The 21,946-nt window shown below is 32.0% G+C and overlaps 1 protein-coding gene across 1 annotated transcript in view; it reads left to right on the forward strand.

Annotated features, from left to right (window-relative positions):
* LOC129229224 (protein SHQ1 homolog) overlaps window positions 1-21,945 on the forward strand; it is a 34,626-nt gene extending 12,681 nt beyond the window's left edge. Inside the window, exons 6-15 of the mRNA XM_054863485.1 lie at window positions 246-391; window positions 1,944-2,056; window positions 2,144-2,256; window positions 4,421-4,474; window positions 5,344-5,444; window positions 5,521-5,574; window positions 8,667-8,790; window positions 12,325-12,445; window positions 18,159-18,204; window positions 20,583-21,945. Of these exons, the coding sequence (XP_054719460.1) occupies window positions 246-391; window positions 1,944-2,056; window positions 2,144-2,256; window positions 4,421-4,474; window positions 5,344-5,444; window positions 5,521-5,574; window positions 8,667-8,790; window positions 12,325-12,445; window positions 18,159-18,204; window positions 20,583-21,029 (1,319 nt within the window). The 3' untranslated portion in view covers window positions 21,030-21,945. The remainder of the gene's footprint in view (window positions 1-245; window positions 392-1,943; window positions 2,057-2,143; window positions 2,257-4,420; window positions 4,475-5,343; window positions 5,445-5,520; window positions 5,575-8,666; window positions 8,791-12,324; window positions 12,446-18,158; window positions 18,205-20,582) is intronic.
* The last annotated feature ends 1 nt before the right edge of the window (window position 21,946 follows it).

A 21,946-nucleotide genomic window follows, 5' to 3' on the forward strand; every position in this document is an offset into this window, starting at 1 on the left:
ATATATATTTCCAAATTTTAGGGGGGGGGGTGTAAAGAAATGAAATCATCAAAATTGAATTAAAATTGTAGTACACTGTGCTCATTTCCTGGTCGTTTACTGTTATGTTTGTCATCAATGATATTGTTACAGAAGGATGTTTTATATCTGAATATTTTTATTTTGAAACTTTTGTAATTTGACCCTTGTTTAGTTTCATAAGTGCACAAATTAGTTTTCAATTTGTTTTCTTTAAAAATATTCAGATGGTACAAATCTTATTGAAGATGATGATGAGTTTGATTGGAGCATTGAGCAAGTTCCTTCTGATGTAAATATTGGAGAGTTTTCCTTGACAGGCCAACAATGCGGATTTGCTGATTCTTACTCATTTGTAGTATTCACATTGAAGGTATGCATATTTTCTGGTTAAAACATAACTTATGTATCATGATGCTATGTAGAATTTTTTTGTCAATAGCAATTTCAATGTAATAACCCTCTGCAGTCTACTTGCTTTTTGATTGTCCATAGTCAATATACATATGAATAAACATAAACATTCATTTTGTAGTAAGTTACCACCCTAAGCCAGGGCTAAGGCAGAAATACTTAAAATACACCACCAGCTCAGTTATTCCATCCGAGGACTGCAGTTTCATGCTTTTTAGCACTCATCAGCCCGGAATAGGAATAACATGAGCTGGAGGCGAAAAATATCTTAAGGGAGCCAACACTATCAATCTTTAAGTTGAACCGCACCATTGCTGCTGTCGCTCATCTGGTTTGTAAATTCTGCATTAGCTACCAGTTTGTTTGGCGCTCTTGGCTCCCTTAAGAGGTTTTTCGCCTCCAGCTCCTGTGATTCCTATTCCGGGCTGATGAGTGCTAAAAAGCACGAAACTGCAGTCTTCGGATGAAATAACTGAGCTGGTGGTGTTTTTCAAGTACAAACATTCATGTTTTCATCCAGGGTTGTCGTGCAACAGGAAAAACCTGGAAAACACAAAAAAATCAGGAAGTTTAAAAATTTTCCTTAAAAACCTGTAAAGTGCAGAGAGCTTTATGTGCCGTAGTCATTCCAGAACTGTCCGTTACTTTAATCATCACAAAAATAAAATGTCAGAGTCACAACTTGTTTGACATCTGCCAGTTTGAAAATTTTTCTTCAAAAAAGCTGAATACAAAGCATGGCTTCATTCCTTTAATTTTAAAAAAAATGTTAGATGACTTAATAATATAACGTTTGGAAGGCAAAAGAATTTTTTGATCTTTAGGAAACTGAAAATAGTACTTTTAGTGTCACACAGCAATGCAGCTGTAGAAAGAGGATTTAGCATTAATTAGGATAATTTTGTAAAAAATTTTTTTGGTTAGTCTTGGAACAGATGCAATGAACTTTCATGAAAGAGTCTTAAATGTTCCACTTTCAAAAAATGTATTTTAATATACTAAACTAGTACATATGGGATATCACTTAGCTTTAAAGAAACAGTAGAATTTGATGGAAAAAGAAAATCTTTGTAAGACTCAAAAGTCAGCAGAAGTTGCAGGTCACCACTTTTCACTCCTGCTTATGTTATTTTGCAATATGCATAAGGAAATACAATTACATGTTCATTAAAGAACCAAATTTCATACTATGATTTAAAAAGTGAATCAAGTTACCAATGCATAAACAACAACTGAAACTTTTTTATGGGGTTCTTTATACATGAACTGGTTAACTGGGTCCTTTATTGTTTATACAGAAGTTATTTGAGAAAAATTAACTCAAATGATGAACTTTTATCTTACAGTGATATCCTTCGAGCAAAGAAGCATCCTCTCCAATTGCATGAAACTGCAATTATTGTTTTCTAACCAGGCTCTTAATATTATGTTGCATTTTCATTCTAAAATGGAACCACAAGGCTCAAAATGTTTAATTTTTTAAACCTGAAAATGAGTTTTAATTATTTTAGGAAGAATCTTCTGAAATATTTGATGTCAAAGACCCTCAACAGAAGTCTAAGAAAAATCGTACCATTGAGAGGAAAGATGCCGAATTGAAACGTTTTGATGAAGAACATTACCTGTAAGAATGTTACTTTTTAGTAGTCTTGCTTTTTGAAAGTATTTTTTAATCATATACCGACATAGGATGCAACCTTTTCTTTTGCAGTGCTGACTTATATAACGATGACGAAATTCAGGAACTAATGAGGTACCATCCTGAATGGGATGACCTGTATGACAAACTTCAGAATGATCCATCCAAAAATGCTGATGATTTGGGTATGATTGTTTCCAGTGTACATTATACATATGTTCTCTGATATAGCTATTGAGGATTTTGATTTAAGGGGTCACAGTACCTTGAAAACATTTTTTTTTAGTTTAAGTAAATTTTGTTTTTCTTTGAAACCATAACATGCACACTTACTTTGCAATGGATAATTTGTTTTCAAATTTTAAAAAAAATTCCCCTTTTTTTAAAAATTCCAAAAAATTATTTAAATTTCATTAAAAAAAATTTTTTAAGGCTTTTTAGCTTTTAAAACTTTTTTTTTTAAAAATTTCTAAACAATTGCTATAATCATCTCTAAAAATCTGCATTAATTTGCTTATATATTTATTAGAAAATTTTCTTTTATTAATTTGTAAAAAAACGTAATTTTTTTTAGAAAAAAATTGTTAGGTATAACATGCTGTAAACATTTGAGTAGTTTATAAAATGCTTATCCAAAGCACAGTATTGTTAAATACATTACTCTGACTGCAAAAAGTATTACTTTAAAGCTGTATCTTTAATAGAAAAAATCCTTAGGGATTCTAATGACATGAAATCGTCAAAAAACGATAATTGAGAAAAAGCAATTTAAAGTTTTTCTTTTACATAAAAACACATAGCGAGCATGAACTAAAACCACTCATATTATTTTAAATATTTGAACTAAAGCAATGAAACTTTTCCCCTGTGTTTGAAATAAGCAATAAAATTTTTTTGATCGTTTGATCATTTTTGAGATACTGTAACCCCTTAAGAGAAAACTAAATCTAATAAGAAAACCTATCTCACAGGTACTAATAAATCATGTTTTGCTTATTTTTTACAATTACATCCTATCTCAGACATACTATAGACTAGAACAGCATTTCTTAAGTTTTGTTCCACAGAGATCAACAACAAAGGTTCTATAAAGTTCTATTCTTTTTTTTTTTTTTTTTTTTTTTTGAGGAGATAATTTTTTTTTTTTGTTCTCTCTTAAGTTCAGTCACTTGAGAGATATGGTTTGAGTGAAGCTTTTAATTAGTAATTTCTGAACAGACAGCAGAGAATATCAGAATGAATTCTTTACTAAAAAGCCCATTACTGGCCAAAGTACGACCTTCTAGTCAGCGCGAGAATATAAAACTTTTATTAAAACCACATCTCTGACTCATCCTTGAACTAGAAAATGTATATTAAGTCCATTCAGGGGAATTTCGAAGTATGAAAATACGAATTCTTAATTGTGGCAATTTGGTGTCGCTGTTTACACTTTTGCAACTAAATAGTATACAATTCGCCAACTAGAACATCTTTTAGTGATAATTGAACTCTAAAATTGTTTTTCCTCTCCATATATTTTACTTTTTTAAAGTGATTGAATTTTCCTGTATCAGCTTAGAAATACAGTTGAACCCCGATTTAACGAACCTCTATTTAACAAGTTTCACATTTTAGCGAACTTTTCTTCTTTTTCCCCACTAAAATAAAGGCAAAACCCCCTATTTACTAAATAATAAACCCTGAATTGACAAATTATTTTAACAGCCGATTTTTTTTTTTGTTAATTTGAGTTAGGAAATATTTGAGTGTTTTCCAAATGGTGTATCTTATGCAAAGCAGAAAAAGATTTTTCTCGGATTCAGCAATGCTTGACGAGCGAATGGGCAACCAATGAATAGCCACTCTGCTGAAAGCGATTTTTCTAATGCTTTACATAGAATGGAAACTAAAAATATATCTCATGCAGCAGGCTGCAAACAACACCATATTTTCTTATCTCCATAAAGTTGAAAAATTACTATTAGGAGTAAAGTATTAAAAAAAAATGTCAAAATCTATTACTCAGTACAACAAAATTTCAAATTAAGTAGTGTGTAATAAGTCGCGGAATGCTGAATAAAAAGTGTACAATTTCTAATTATGGATGTTTTTGTACAGTTTCTTATTAAGGATAAAAGATAAAGAAAGTACAATTAAAAAAAAATTTTTGCACCCCGATATTATGAATTACCCCGATTTAATGTATAAAAGTTTCGGTCCCGATGAATTTGTTAAATCTGGCTCCGACTGTAGTAGCTTTTCATTTTTATTGTATATTGTAACATTTGTAATTTTGTGTTTTGTTTTCTTTCATTGTTTCTACTTTGTTTTTAGTGAATTGATAAGATTTTCTTTTATCCCAAATAGTTACATTCACAACAGAAGAGAAGGAAAGACTGCGGAAACTGCCTTCTAAGGAATATATCCTTTGAGTGTGTTACAGTTAATGTGGATTTTTTGAAGTTTGTTTCTTCTTTTGCTACAACAACGTATTTGTACTTTGTAGCCTACACAGTAGAGCTTTGTTTATCTGAAACACTTTTAAACAATCACACTTTCAGATCATCCGAGGCACCACGGCCTGCTACAGATGGAGTTACCTGTCCATTTCCATCTTTCATGTTTTTTTTCTTCCCCCACACTCATCAATAAATTTAAAGGAACATTGTAAATACTTCTAGATTTTGAAATGCTATTATATTCAAAAGCTATCAAATCAAAAATTTGTTTTTTAAAAACTATGTATGTAAGTTTAAAATTGTACTATTAGTAAAATTATAAAGATAAAGTTTACTAAGTACATTTTTCCAAATGTTCAATGGATTAAAGCTAAATGTCTTTTCAAGGTCAATGCAAATATCTTGCCGATTTTTCTTTCTCCCTCCATCTCCGAAAATTTAATTCGCCTCCTAAACCTGCTCTTTTTCTGCCTAAAACGTAAAGTCTGTTTAATATTATATCTTCTTAAATTAATATTGCATTTTCTAATTTTTTATCATTTACTAAACAAATTTATTTTTTATGTTTAAAGTAGTATGTAATTGAGATATCACATTTAGTAACCGTTTTGTACGTGTGTGAGTGTAAAATGCAGAGTTAACGTTTATATGGTTGGGTCTCCTATGGCCAATTTTGAATCCCCCAGTTTACCTGATGTTTTCAATTAATGGAAGGGGATCCAGTCCTGATCACTTTGGTTAATCGAAATTCTACCGTACATAACTTTGTAAACACTTGCAAATAGTTCACTTAAATATTGCTTCTCGACCATGTTTCTTAACTAATGTTACATCTTCTTGAAAAATCCCAAGCAAAAATGGCTCTTCTTGGCTTAATTGACTTAATTTTTGCTTATGCATATGATAAAAGAACAACTTTTGATGAAAGCACAGTATGTATTCCAATTTTATATTGAGTGTTAATTTCAAAAATACTTCCTGCATTGAATTTACTTCATTCTTTCCTAGGTTGAATCAGCATGGACAATAAATAAACTAAGTGCTACACTGTCATGGTTAGAGGTTAGTAATAGATCTTGTTAAAGTTTTTTTTTTCATGTTTATGAATAGTTTTTGTCACAAAGTTGTTTGAAAAAAAAAAAATCAGTATTTTGAAAGATAACTTATTTTTGAATGATGTGTAAATAATAATTAGAATACGAATTCATAACATAAAAACTGCTAACCAGTTTATTAGATCAAAAATAGAAAATAAATACAAACACATGTATGCCAACAACAACAGGCTCTGGGCCCAGCTAGGCTGGTCCTAGTCAGTTCATTAGTTCCCAATGAAGATCTATGGACCTCTTAAAGCTATCCAGCCCTTTGCTCATTACAGCCGCTAAGCCCTTCCACTTGCCCACAACCCTACTAAAGTAGTAATGTTTTCTAATTTCCATGCCAAGCCTGAGATTTTAACCCATTAACATCTTTCATTTTGATAAATTTAAACAACTGAATCATCTCCTCTCTGGTTCTCCTTTGATACAGGCTATAGATGTTAGTCCTTTTCAGTCTGATATTTGTAATCGAAATCTGAAAGTCCTTTTACTAGTCTAGCAGTCCTTCTTTGAACCCTTTCCAATTAATAAATATCTTTCCTGAGATAAAGGGAACCAAAACTGAACAGCATACCCCAAATAAGGTCTTTCCAAACTTCTGTACAAAGGCAGGAAAACCTTAGATTATTTTACAATAGATCTATCGATAAACCCAAACATTCTGTTGTCTTTGTTTCTTGCAATACTGCTTTTTTAATTAAACTTGAAATCCTAGTTATTAAGACACCCAGATCAGAACGTTTTCTGCCTGGCTAATGACCGAACCCTGTAAATCATAACTCTATTTTATTTGTACTTTATACATGTCTTCGTTTACTCATTCCGTAGTACAAAGTTTTTGACTGCTTTTTTACAACATGACTCGTACTCTTATTTCCACAAACTAAGTGTAGCAATTGACATTTCCCATCCTTAACTGTTGTACACAGCTTATCTGCCGAGTTAGTAATATGATCTAAATCCTCTTAAGGCTGTTTTACTTGTTCTTCATTTTCTACAGTCCCCATGACTTTTTAACCGACTTCAAAAAGGAGGCGGTTATCAATTCATACCGTATGTATGTTTTTTTTTTGTTTGTCCACTCATAGCGTCTCACCTAGTGAACCGATTTTGATGATTCTTTTTTTAATGGATAGGGGATGGCTCAACTTAGGTCCCGTTACTTTGTTTGACCATATTTGTTCTTTAGAAAAAAGTTATGGGCAAAAAAACAGTAAATTTTATGCAATTTCCCTATTAAATGATTTTGTAGCGAAGTTCGCACTTTTCCTCCGTGGATAACGGTGGCTCAGTGGTAGAATTCTCGCCTCCTACACGAGCGACCCGGGTTCAAATCCCGACTAGGACAAAGTGAATTTTACTAAAATTTCGTTTCTACTGTTTCCCGTATTTTCTCGAATCTTCTATTAATTTCTGTATCTTTCCAAGTCTGGAAAGTTCCAGCACTTTCTCAAGTTGTATATAAGGAGATGTAACGTTCATTCGTGGTTCTGAATAAAGATCTCGAGTTGAGACTAACGAGTATTCGCTTCATTTGGCTTTCACATTGTCTTCGCTATCTTCATCTACGCGACAATAGGAAACTCATTGTTATAAAACTTTGGTGCCCTATAACAGTAACATTAATAGTAATTGTAATGATAATTTTGAATGAAGGCTTCTCTGAAGCAAGCATCAAATTTCTTCAAGGGATATTTCGATAATGGGGAATCTGGCGCTGTCGTCTCATTTTTGGCGTAAATAATTTTATTTTAGTAACCCTGCTGATTTATAGTAACACTATGTGAATTATCAAAATCTTCCTTTCTTCAGTGCTATTGCTCCATAGTAGGGGTAAACCTAACCTGGAAGCGAGGTGATGCAGTGATTAGGATCTGCTTAGCCTTCACAATGCTACCATTAGGTTTGACTCAACTACTCTGTAGTATTTTTATCGTTATCATCTATGCCGATAACAGATGATCGGGGCTAAGTAAGAAAATACAGGATTGCATTATGAGCAACTTAGATGCTGTGGAATGTAAATTAGTTAGGAAAAACGTAATACTTAAATGGTTATAATTAAATTAACTACGCATGATTTCCAGAGAGGAACAAAGATAAGTTTTTAGTGCCAATCGCTTAAAGTTTAACGCGTGTCAATAGTTTTTTTTTTTAGTATGGAGCATTTTTAAGAAAAAAATGTGAAGTTTCGTGATAGTAACTTCTTATTATTTCTGAAATACCTACATTTACACTAAAAAGAATGAAATAAAAAAATTTTGAAAAAAAAAAAAAAAATAGAACCGACTTCAAAATTGCTCTAAAAAGTGAAAAATAATTTTATTCTTTAAACACCATCGATAATGCTTTTAAACATAATTTTTGAAGTTGGCGCAAAAACGATAGATAAAATCATTCACAGCCATAACTCAAATACAACTATGAATTTAACCAGGACCAGTTTCTTCACTATCACATACATTATGCATTGATGACAGCATATTTGAATAGCGATATAAATATTTCGTTCGTAACTTTGGATGCTTTTCTGAAAAAAAAATATGAATGAAGCATGGTTACACTGGATTTTACGTTTTGTTTTTGTGCCAACTTCAAAATTTATGTTTAAAAGCATTATCGATGGTGTTTAAAGAATAAAATTATTTTTCACTTTTTAGAGCAATTTTGAAGTCGGTTCTATTTTTTTTTTTTCAAAATTTTTTTTACATCATCAGCAAAACAATTCATGTTTCCAGATATATTTTCATGAATGTCATTTATGAAAATAATAAACAATTGCTAGCAAGTTAGTAAAAAAGGTATGGAAATTTGACACCATTCTCAAATTTCAAGCAGCTAATAACTGCTCATTCATTAAAACTTGCCCAAACTTTTCCAATTTGCTGCTCTCTTTGAAGAATTAAATTTCTCCCAGATGGGTATCATATATGGCTATCATAATTTCACACAATTTCACTTTTTTTAATAGTTCAAAAACTATTGCCACAGTTGCTTTTACCAAATATATAAAGCAATATCCTCTTACCTTAGCATTGGTTATATTTCCAGACATTTTCTTCAGTTCCAGAAGTGGCTGTTACTTGCATTAGAAGATCTCTCATATATCCCTTATTTCGCCATTTTGAGTTATCATTGACTGTTTTGGAAGATGTTCGAAAGATTCTTTTATTAGGTATGTGTTCAGTTAATAAACAGGATTAACTTGTTTTGGGACATGTTTTAATTTGTTAATGTTATACAAATCTAAGAATACTTTTTCTTTAAAGAATTAAATGCTTATGAATGTTGCTTTATTATTCCCCTCCCTTATGCATTGCATCACTATTATTGTGCTCTGTCAAGCTAAGTATGACCTTCATTTCAACTTCACTACCTAGAATTTCGTCAGTAAAAAAGTTTCTTGGGCAGTTGCTCACAACTGAATGTATGATTCAATGTTCTTTGAATTCGGCATGATTGTTCTTCAAAATCATTAAAAATAGCATGTAAAGAGATTGTTTTTGATGTTATTTAATGCTATAATATTACTAGTAACTTTTGACTTGGTTATGCTTGAGGGAACAGGTAAAAAGGTCACTTTTTATAACATTTCACTGAAATAAAATATTTGAATTATTTTTATTTATATGCATGAATAAAATTGCATGTTACATGGCAAACAGACAAATACAAAAACATTATCAGATAGAGCTGTATTCAAAATATTTTGAAAATTTCAATTTCTTGTCAGAACTTAAGTGACCCCCCCTCCCCCCCCCCCCCCCCCAAAAAATATTGAAGTAAGGTTATATGTCATTAACATAACAGAATAATATAGTATTCCTTTTTCATTTTATATTCATAAAATTAATAGTAATGTAACAATTTTAATTCTCATTAAAAGTACCTAATTTAATATTAAACATTGGTCAAAGGAAAAGAAAATGTCTTCATTGCTGTGCACCAACTAATACATATTTCTTATTTCTGTATCATATACTTGTGTAAAACTAGCTAACAGAATAATTTTGTCTACATGTTGTAATAACAATATAATAAAATTAAGAGTGTTTGAAGATGCATTTACTATTTTGAAGACTTGAGTTTGTGCTGATTGAAAGTATCTGTTATCTATCAGAATATTCGATATATATCAAAATATTGGATATTTTCGAATTCGGATTTGTACAGAACTTCTCACTAAATTTAGTAAAAATCTTTTCAGGGTTACCACACCACAGGAAAAGCAGGGGAAAAAATTCAAATATCTTCAAAAAAAGAAAAAAAAAATCAGGGATAGTTCAGGGAATCTTACAATTTCCCTAAAGACTTGGGAAGTGCAAGAGATTTTAAGTTCTTTCTCTTTTTTCCCCAAAAATTGCCAATCACTATAATTATATCAAAGATAAAAAAATCAAAGCCACAGCTCTAAAAACAAATCACCATTTGCGACTGAAATTGCGGAAGCTTGTCTCTTCTACTCAAGCTCAGAATCCACAAAAGTTCAGAGTGAAGTTTTCTTGGATAATTTGAGACTGAATGAGATTAATTGTTTAATGAAAAAATTAGTTTAGATGATTTTAATATAATGTTTTGAGGTCAAAAGAATGGCCAGATCCTTGGGACGTTGTGTCACTTGGCAATGCAGCTGTGGAAAATGGATTAGCATTTTAAGGATATATTGTACACCTAATACAACACTGCCACAAGTTAAAAATTGTCAATTTTTAGTTATATAGTTCTATTAAAATGCAAGGCAGCCACAAATGAAAAAAGAAAAATTTAACCTTATTATTGAAATGTGCCAGTGTGTTACTATAAGAATTTAAGCTAAGGTGCAAATCGTTTGAATTAATTTTTCTCTAAATGTAGTTTTTGCTGATCTAGCAGTGTTGTACTAGGTGTGCAATATATCTAGTTCTTTGACTAGCTTGAGTACAAAATACAATATTATATGCTTTTGTTGTGGTGATATGACAGTTCCAATTTCAATAGATTTGCTTCAGTACAAAATACACATGTGCAAAGTCTGGCTTATAAACCTCCCGTATTCGGAGAGGGCGCTGTGTAAGTTGTGGTGGATTTACAGTGGGGACCGGAGCAGAATAGTTCCAACGTACTTCATGCGTGTCGTAAGATGCGAATAAAATGGACACCCAGTCTAAGGTGTCAGGCACTGTGCTGATGGATGGATGGCATCTGGTTTGTATGATGTCTTAAACGGTCCCCTTGAGGAACAGGGCAAAACCTCGTTGCATGTAGCCTTACACGTGTACAGGGGGGTTGTGCGGGTATTGACCTCTTACCACCTCACAGTTCCCAGCTCCCGCGGAATTGGAGGCTGGCTTGAAATAGAAAACCAGCAACCTTACTGTTGGAGAAGGTGAGGGTGCGGGTCTGCAACCCACCGAAGGAGAGGGTTGATGGTGCAGGTCTGCAACCCACCGACTCTGCAGTAAGGGGGCAGAGAGAGTACTCAATTTTGCACTAATATGCAGCAGGCGAGGGCAGGAGAGAGGGAGACAAAAGCCACTGTGCCTGCCTTTCCCGAGAAGGTAGGAGAAACCAAACATCTTCGGTTGGAGGTTTCAACTCCTTCCCCTGCACAAACTGCTGCATCTTCAAGAGTAAGGACAGGTCAACCACAGTCCTGTGCTCAAGCAGGGAGTATGTTTATGACGGCTGTTGCGCGCGCGAGAGAGAAACCTTCCCTTCGGAGAAGTCATCTCATAATGTCATTGAAGGTATTCAGCTGGTCACCCTAAGAAGGACAGTCTTGATTCTTTTTGGCATCACATGCCAAAAATGCAAAAGGCTGCTTGATAAAAATAGTGTTAGGAAGGCTTTTAATCTTCTTATTGGTCATTGCCCATTAAAGAGGCACCTTCCTTTAATGGGTGTCAATAAAGATCCAACCTTCTGGGGTTGCCTCCTTCTTGAGGAAACTGTTACATCATGTGTGATTCTGAAGTGTTTTTTGCCTATAGGTTTGAACACCTTGGTCGTCATTTGCTTGAACCATAGGTGATTCATAATATTCCTATTAGGTGTTCAATGAATTTTGCTTCAGCTATTAATCTGTTTTAAGACTTCTGTTTGGGGACTAGTACAATAAGACTTGGTCGCAGTGCTTGGTTTGGTTGCACCCCCCTTTCTCTCATTGCATTCAGATAGCAGTATAAGTGCTATTTGCAGTAGTAGCACAGCAGTGGCATGGCTGGAGATCATCGTTATGTATTTTGGAGGAGTATATTTGTAATGGTGGTTTTCTTTTTCTTTCTTTTTTTTTTCAATGGTGGTACTGCTCAGCAAGCATTTCGAATTGAGTTCCGCCTTGGCCGACATGATCCTGTTCATATAGGAAAAGTATTCGTGTTGTCAAGATTAATGTGCAGGATTTTCTTACATTCCTATCAGAAAGTTGTTGGGCTGCTGCATGTTTAATTGAGAAACAATTTGAAGATTCTTGGATGGATGCTCTCTAATGTGCAATATTTTTTTATTTAAAAGTTGCCATGTACTTAGTTATTTAGATATTTTTTAGTTAGATATTAAATATTTTTGATTTAAAATTACATTTTTTTTCTGCTTTAATGCTGTATTTCATGCAGGGAAAACACTGAATCCCCCCCCCTCCCACACACAATTGAGTGGCAGCCTTTTTTTTTTTTTTTGCAGTTTAGTGCTCATTTATTTATGTATGATTTATTTTTTCTTTGCGTTGCAGGTCGTAAATATATTATAAAGTGTCTTCTGGGAACTCATCAGATGTTTTGCGCAAGTGATCCAAGATATATTTTAAACGATTTATACATTACGGATTATTGTGTATGGTTACAAACTAAAAGGTTGGTATAAGTGATATTGAATATACATTAAATTTAAAGGTTTGTATCAAATTTTGTGCTTTTGAAATTGTTGTATTTAAGCGTTTTTATAACCAAATCAGTGGTTTGAAAAACTTTTTTTTTTTTTTGTAGCGAACTACAACTACTTTGATACAAATGTAGTTAACTACAACTAAAACTACTTTTTTTTTAAATGTAGCAACTGCAAACTACTTTTGAAATGTCAAAACAATCGTGAAAAAAGGTTTCATACAATTTGAACAACTGCAACCCATGCTGACTTGCATCTGAAAGTGTAAACCAACATTTGTATGCTAAGCCTAATATGAAAAAAAAAAAAAAAACACTTTTTTTTTTGAAGCTCAAAATTTCTGTTGATAAAATGCTGCCCCAAAACCCCACACCTCACATGTACCACAAAAACATTTATTTAAATTCAAAAACATTTAGATATCCCACACTTTGCCTAAAATTTATAATTTTCTTCAAAAAATTATTTTTTCTATTTATCATTTAAAAAATTATACAATTTTAAATAAAATATCAACTTTAAAAATTGTTAGCGAACAAATTTTCAGATCAACATTTTCAGATGAATAATAAAAAATAATGAATTTAAAATTAAAAATTTTACTTTACCTTGAAAAAACCCATATCTTTGAGTACTATGTGGGAGACTTATTAATATAGAAATATTATAGTAAACATAGTAAAGTTATAATGTAATTATAATATAAATATTATAGTGATTTGTTATTACTATAATATTTACCCAGAAAAGTTATTTTTTCCTTTTAAATGCATTGTGAAAAGTGCTTAATATTTTTTAATTCTGTTTTTTTTTTTTAAATTTTTTTTGAAGTAGTTTCCAGAAATTGCTACAGAATATTTTTTTGTATTGAGCTATTCACTACACTACTTTTTTAAAAAAGTAGTGCGCTACACTACAAACTACTAAAAAATGTAGCTACTACAGCAGCATCGCTACTTGTAGTGCACTACTTCCAACCCCTGACCAAAAGCATACAAACCAAGGTTCAAAATTAAGATAGGGTGACTTGCCAGTGGTTGACCACCTGCTAGTAGTTGACCACTGTAGCAATAATATGTACAAAACGAGAATAAATGTAAGGGTCTCGGCTGGTCTAGGGGTATTCTTCACACAACAAAGCATAATGACGACATCGTACACTAATAAACATTTAATAATTGACAGCACAAGACGAATACAGGAACATAGAACAGTAAACATTAAAACATCAAGAACAACACGTCTTCCACCACACTTCCCATCATTCCTTCCTCTTCAACCAGCCAAAACTGGTCGCGTCGCACACAATCTCACTCCGCGCGTAGGAATAATAAAAACATAGTTCACAAGAGTTCGAGTTCTTAATAAAGTGTCTTAGAAAATAACACATCACCACATAAATATGTAGGTATTTTTAATCTGATTGCTGGAACTAATTTATAGCATCCCATGAAGTGTTTTCTAATAATTTATAGTTGTTACTAAAGTTTTGAATGGAGGTTAGGACGGTATAATCACAAAGACATATAAAAAACTTTCAAGAAAATCACTTTTCTTACTAAGAGAATTGTCATGAGATAAAATGTTTAATCGTATTCCTCGACGTTAAATTTTATTCTTCAGGTTTATTTACTAATCATCCATGTTTATACTAAGTAAACAAAAAAAAATGCATCAATTTATTAAACATTTATTCTGGGATTGAGGTGTGGTCAACTACTGGTTGTCTAAAATGCAATTAATGCCGGTAGTTGACCAGAACGGTCAAGTAATTAACTTATGTTGGTTTTAAAGCTTTTTTCTAGAAACCAAAGTGATTACAAACCTTTTTCAGCTTAAGATAAAATATAATGCTACAGTAAAACCTGTAAAGTTGACCACCTGTCTATGTTGACCGCTTTTGTCAGGAACGGAATTAGTCCTATGTTATATAATGAAGGAAAACCTGTGTAACTTGACCACCTCTCTATCTTGACCACCTGTCTATCTTGACCACTAAAGAACACCAAATTTGGTTTGGAGTATTGTAAAAAACCCTTGGTAAGTTGACCACTTGGTTTATTTTTAAAATTTTACTTAGCAAATTATTTTATTTTATTTTTTGAAAAACTTTCCAAGAATATTTTTGATACCAGACCAGCATTTTACTAACTAAATGGTACAGCAGCATAACTAAACCTCCTTTTTAGCTTAACCACATGGGAAAACTACTAAGAAACCTATAGAGAAGTACAAAGTATTTTTTTGCAGTCGCAATATTTTGTGGCAACAATGGAATTGTGCTAAAGAGTAAAGTTCCTTGCATTGCAGTATTTCTGGTGCAAGGGATTAAGAGATACGACATTTTTATTTTCAACTGCTTTTTTGAACTATGAGTTTCCAACTTGTTGCTCTTTGTGTTATAGTTTTACATAAAATGGCTTCAAAAAGAAAGTTAGTTGAACTTGAGATTGATAAAAGATATGAAATATTAAAATTAATTGAAAAGGGAGAAAGCCAGAGAAAAATAGCTGACACATATGGAATTTCTAAAACTAGGGTCTAATAAGTGCGCCAACTTCAATAAGGAATTATTTTGTTGAAAAGTAGATCATCATGGGGTTATAAATGTATAAAAAATTTGCAATTTTTGAGAAGCTATGAATTTTTAGGAACTATTAATATCAAATGAGTAACTTTTCATTTTTTTTTTTTGATCAATTTACTGAAATTTTAAATTTGCATGACACATTATGCGTCATTCCGGGAAAATAATCTTTAAAAATATTTGAATAACATTTAAAATTATTGTTTCAAAGTAATGCTAAACAATGAAAGTGAATTGAACAGAAAGAGTAAGTGTCAATCAATCAAAAAATGAATACATGGTGCAAGAAATGACAAAAAAAAATCTTTACCCCCTTTATAAGTTGACCACCAAAGTACTGCACCGCAAGTGGTCAACTTACACAGGTTTCACTGTACTTCTCTTTAAAAAAAAAGTATTTTTGCAAGTAATTGACGAGCTGCTTGTCCGCTGAACCAATAGAACCAAAATTTGTGCTACGGTTATTTGAACAGATGCTCTACTAATTGCAAAAACTTTAAATAATGTAGTACTAACGCAAATTCTGTTATAGTAAACTAATTTTGAATTGCAACACCCACATTTTTCTTGCGCAATTTGATACGCATATTGAAAAAACTCAAATTGCGTTGTAACGAGTGGTGTGTGACAAAAACTGCAAAGATGAAAATTGTTTATCCTAGTGACAATATAAAAGAGAAGCATTTTGCATAACTCACAGGGTAAGACAGTAGTAGAAGCACCAACCACTAAACACCATTTGCAAAGTTAAAGGAAAATATCTTTAAAACGCAGAGTGGAAAGCGTGTTTCTGCAGTCTGGGCTTCAATTTTTGAACAAACAATTTTTGTCACACACCGATCGATCATCTATGACCTGGTCTCAAAAATACACTGATCAATTGGCGCAAGAAAAAAGTGGTTGTTGTCATTTGAAATTTTTGAGATTCTATCACTAACCAGTCATGAGATCTCTGCATTGTTAAAAATCATCAATCTCAAACGCATTCCTTCAAATAACTACCTGAAATTTTTCATCGATAGGTTCATCGAATAGGCTGCTAGGACTTCGTATATAAGGAAAGTTACTTTTGGACTCCCCGTATAAACTATTAAACATTTTTCATGTAAGGGTTCCTTTACAGTAATGTTATAATATTTAGGCATTATTCTGGCAGCTATGCTGACTAGATTCGGGTCGACAGTAACGTTTGGGTCCTGCGGCGACACCAATAATGATGGTGATGTCATATCTGCTTTGAGTGGCTGTTATGGACTTGGGGAGAAATTAAAAAAGATATCGCTAAGTTGGCATTTTTGGCAACTTATTTTTGGCACCAATTTGGCAAGAAATTACTGTATGTCGCCAAATTTGGCGACATTTTTTAATTTAATAGGTCATTGCTGGCGGAGTTTAAAAGTATGTGGGATTGTTGAATTTTTTAGTTCTCTTTTTCAATTTATTTTGTGGATTATCCGCAAAATTCACTTATCTGCGTTTACCATGTCACCCTATTCTGCAGGTAATTGGGAGTTTACTGTACTTCTTACACTGATCACTCATAATGTCAATGCATTATTTTTAGTGGTAATGTTTTAATATTTAAGCATTATATGAGCGGTCTAGGGTGGCTAGATTCTCCACCTGAGGTGCCTTCGGCATCTCGTTTATCAATGACGTCATATGCGTTTGTAGTTTATAAGCTTGGCAAGAAATTGAAGATATAAAGTTGGCACCATTTTTTGGTGACTTAGTTTTAACGCCAAATGTCACGAAGTTTTCACGACATATTAACCGATTAGTCATCACTGTCGTATAACCATCATCAAAGTCACGTGGCATCTGTGATGACATCATCCACCCAACAACCAATCAGGGGTGACTTTAAAGGGAACATAAGTACATACAGGCATGCATCCGGTCTGATTTTAATAGTGTAGATTTCAAATTTTACAGTGTTTAAAAAGTGGTCAACTACTGGCAAAATCTACCTTTTTGACTGCTATTCGAAAAAATCTGAAAAATAGTAAATAAAACAGAAAAATGACAAGTAACCATTGATCCTGATAGTTTTATAGACACAAAGAAAAATTTTAATTTTTTTTCCAGTTTTCTTTCCCTGTGAAATTAAATAGAACTTCTAGGAATTCCAACTAAATGGTCAACTACAGGCGAATCACCCTATAAAAGTTAAAGCTCCATTAGCCCCTAGCCTTTCTTTTTTAGTTGCCCAAATGTTCAGCTTGTGTCTAATTTTAAAAGAATAGAGATGGGGAAGTGTCTGATAAGATCCTTAATTCTATGAATTAAGGATTGGCTGTGTTGTTCAAAACTTGAAATTGAGGAACAGGAAATTAATGCATAATACATAAAGTTTAAAAAAAAAAATAGTACAGTGAAACTTCAATAAGTCGAAGTTGCACGGAATGCGAAAAAATTAGAGTTATCGAAAATTCATCTTATCAAATACGAAAACAAAACTATAGAATAATATAAAATACCAACCAAATAATTTTGTTGGATGTCTTTTCATCCATAAGCTCACTTCTTTTGCATTGAAAAAGGGGTTCATTGTAATCCCGAAACGTGTATGCAGTAATCTGCAATTTTGTGCAATTGAGAATGTATGTTCAAGATCTATATTGATCTTCAATCTGTGCAAAATCCATGTGTATGTTGATAGTTCTTCCTTTAATGTGACCGATATTTGATTCTCAGCCAAAGTGCTACTCGATACAGCAATAACCTCATCTATCATCCATTTAGTTACCCAACTTAATTGTTATTTTTCAATTCTGATTCAAAACAATATTATTTTGTATTAAACCCACTGTATTTGATAATTTTTCCTCAATATTCTTGTTTGAGGCAGTGCCTGATGACATTGCTTGTTCACTGTAATCAAATATTACTTAATTCTTCATTAAAAAAAAAGTTTACAATGCTTTGACTTTAAATGAAACTTTTGAAAGTGGTAACATAACAGAAAATGTTTTTATGGCACTTTTTTGTTTTAATCGCATGTAATAGTCTATATATATATATATATATATATATATATATATATATATATATATATATATATATATATATATTGTTTTTTCTTGACATTTTAGTTGTTCTACACAGAGGTTGGTTCCGTTAGCGGAAGCTTTGGGAAAAGTAAGTTTTACTCTTTTATTTAAAGGAAACGGTGCACATCAGCTAAAGAAATGATACTAACTCAAATTAACTTAAATGAATTTCAATAAATCAAGAAACGTCATCACTGATTTTTGTTTTGGGGCTGTCTTTCAATGATTTCTCTTTTTTCATCATATTTTGACCTTTCTCCTCCCTTTTGTCACTAAGTGCCACACTACTCAACTTGACTTATTTCAACAACAGTGTAGGATGCCACTGTTCTTATTGCCCCCCTACCCACTTGAAAGATTGACATCAGTTGTAAATGACCCCTTCAATTTGAAGATAGTTACTAATTAGGAAACAATTCTTGGATTTTTCCTCCATCGTAATTAATAATCAGCCTTTTTATAGCACACATAATCAAGCTTGGAACACATATATTAACTGTTTACTTTAAAAAATTGTAAATTAAGTATTGATTAACAAGTTCAATCTGCTCACTATGTCATGACTAAAATCCTTTGATACTGAAATCAGAGTACAGCCCCCCCCCCCCCCCCCCCATTTTTCTTTTAACCATTACCAAACCAATGACAATAAACCATATAATTAATAAAAAAGAAAATGAAAGGTATAAATTTTATTAATTATTTTTTACTTTTTGTGTGCATGTTAAAATATTAAGAGTATAAGAGCTTAGTCTCTTTTTGTCGAGTATCAGTGAGGCAAATATTTTCTATCGAGGGCCATGGTAGCCCGATCAGTAAGACGTCAAACGCTAACTGGAAGGTCCCAGGTTCGATACCAACCAGTCAAGGATCTTCCATGTACACTACTGGTTACTGAGCAGATTAAATTTGTTTGTTATCACAAAGTCTTCCCAGTTCCCACTCGAAATCAATACCTCTGGGAATGCTGGGTCAGGTATTACTCGGCATCTGGTGTGGATCAAAACACAGAGCTCTCTTCAGTGCTCCATCCAATTGGTTAAACCATGTGAGGTGATAGATATGGGGGACCCTAGAGTGTAGTCCATCAAGGATTTAGTTGGCCAGCGTTTTGTCTGATGTACAGGTTTAAAACTACATAATTAAATTTCTCGTCAATTTTTTTTTTTTAATTTCATGACAAACGTTAATTTTGGATCATTTATTTTTAGAATTTTTCGCTTTCTTTCAAGTATATTTTATTCATTATTTTTAATAATGCATGTTAAAAAAAGAGCAGTCAAAGTTGTTATAAATCAATCTTAAAAAGGTAAATGATTTGATTACTTTAAACATACTTTCCAACCTTCGAAAAAACAAAAGAACAGGAGATTCTACTGGAGGTATTATGCTTTTAAATGCCATGAATATAAAATTTAAAATGAAAGAGATTTTTCAGAGATGTAAGCTAATTAGTAACAGCAAGAAAAAACAAACTAAATACTGCAAATGAAAAATCAAATAAAGAGGAGTGGATTCATTCAAAATTTCGTATATTCCCCAGTCCCCATCAAAAAAGTGACTGCAAAAATTTAACGACAAAAATCAGGAAAAAATATGAACAAATTATAAAATATAAAATACCTAGGTATTAGGTAGCACATGTTAAAATAGCTTCCAATTTCCAAAAAATATCAAATATTTTCAAGATGCATAAAGATTGAATTCTGCTGCGATTTTTGGTAAAGCACGTTTCGTTGAACATGCAATATGGAAACCCTTCTAAAAATAAATTTTAACTAAATGAGTGGAAAACTTCTACTAAGTAAAAATCTAATTCCTTCAGTACACTAGGCACCAATTAAAAAAAAAAAAAGAATATTTTGCAGCACACAAATATGGGGAAAATAGAGTATTTAGCAGCTACTCTTTTCTGTTGTACCTACATATTATTCTTAGGAAAAAAGTGGCACAGATTCGCCCATGTATGTAGCTTTGTTACAAGTTGGTGCAGAAAACCAATTTTGGCACTCTCTAGCATAATTGTCATCGAATTCCTATTCCTAGGGAGAAAATAGGTTCCAGTCTGTTATCTAATGCACTGCATACAGTTCTACTCTCCCTTGGCATTGGTCGATGACGAGAAAAATTGGGAAATAAACGCCAAAAAAAAAAAAAAAAAAAAAAAAACGGGAATCTCCCGTGAAAAACAGTAGAGTTGGCAAGTGTGCTTTAAACCAAGAGTTAGCGAAGTAAACAAACATATATTTTTTTTTACAAAAAAATCAGCACTTAACATTTTTTTCTTCACTGTGATTTAGTTATTAGTATCTGACCACAATTTGCACATGTGGTATTTGTTTCACTATTAAGTCTTTAGTGTTATCCTGCTCAAAATGTTACCCAAGTAAGTCTTATTGGTTAATCATGTTTGTACATGAAGCCTATGCAATAATAACGTATAAAAAGTTTGTTTTATTATTCTAGGTTCTCTTGACAAAAGGTGATATAGGATTAAATTTGGTTGATATTGAAAGCTTTGCTGCTGTTGCCTGGATGGCACATAATTCCACGACGAAGACAGCAGCGAACGGTGCAAATAGCGAGCAAGTTAAGTTGATGTCTCACAGTTCTGATACCCTGTGTGCAGATCTTGAGAAGTTATCACTAAAAAATAATTTAGCAAGAAATGATGATGGAGCTTCTTCTGGTAGCAGCCTGAATTCAAATACAGTGCACAATGATTTCTATCAAAGTTGTAGTTCTTGTACCTCAGATTCCAGTGATAGTAGCTCTAATAGTACTTTTGATACAGATAGTTCAGAAGATTCTAATAGTGATTATACTGATAGTGATGATTCAGGCAGTGAAACTGATAGTGATGAATCCCACCAAAACTTACTACGAAAGGTAAATGAAGAAAGAATTCGTTGAACATGAAATTGATATTATCAAATTTTCTCTAGAGCTTGTATGGTTCATATTCTTATAGGAGCCACAGAGTTTATTATGAAGGAAGAATTAGAAAGAAGTACAAAGACTTTATCTATTTTTAATTAGATTTTTTTTAATTGAAAAGCTTTCTTTAAAATGCTAGTTCATACCATTTATAGTTCCTCGTCAGTAAATTTATTTAAAAATTTATGTATACATTTGCATAGAGAATTAAAAAAGAAAATGTTTTAATGGTATGTGCATTCTATTTTATATTTTAATATCCAAGTGTTGTGAATATTAATGCTTTCTCAATACAAAAAATTCATTTTGAATTCTTTATTCAATTTATTAGGATCTGAAAGTATTTCGTACTTGTTGCATTTACATTCTTAAAGCTATGTCTTTGTAATTGATGAAGGTTGTAAAATTCTTTTGTGATACATCATTACAGCAGCTTTTATCTCAAAAAAAAAAAAAAAATGCCCAAGATAAAAAAAAAAGGAAGGTAGATAGAATTCCACTTTTGTGCATTTAAAAAAGGAACTATCCCAGTTTATTTTTTAAATTTGATTTTAAAATACATTTAAACATTTAAATTTGTACTAATTATTCAGATATCAGATAATCAAGGTGTCATACTATCTTTCTACAGGTTGGTTCTTTTTAAAAAGTTTTATTATTAAATAACATATGCAAAATTTTACACCTTAAAATGGAATTAATTTCCTTACTATATTCGTATTAAAGGGAACATTTTGATACAATTTTAATATGTTCTTGGTTTCTAAGTGGAATTTGATCAAATACATGAAGATTGTTATGTATATGTGCCTTATGTATTACCTCACAATTTTTACCTCAGATTGTTGTAAAAATAATGTTATATTTATACAGAAGAAAAATAAAGATTATAT

The sequence above is a fragment of the Uloborus diversus genome, chromosome 9, assembly GCF_026930045.1.
Source record: "Uloborus diversus isolate 005 chromosome 9, Udiv.v.3.1, whole genome shotgun sequence".
Lineage (NCBI taxonomy): Eukaryota > Metazoa > Arthropoda > Arachnida > Araneae > Uloboridae > Uloborus > Uloborus diversus.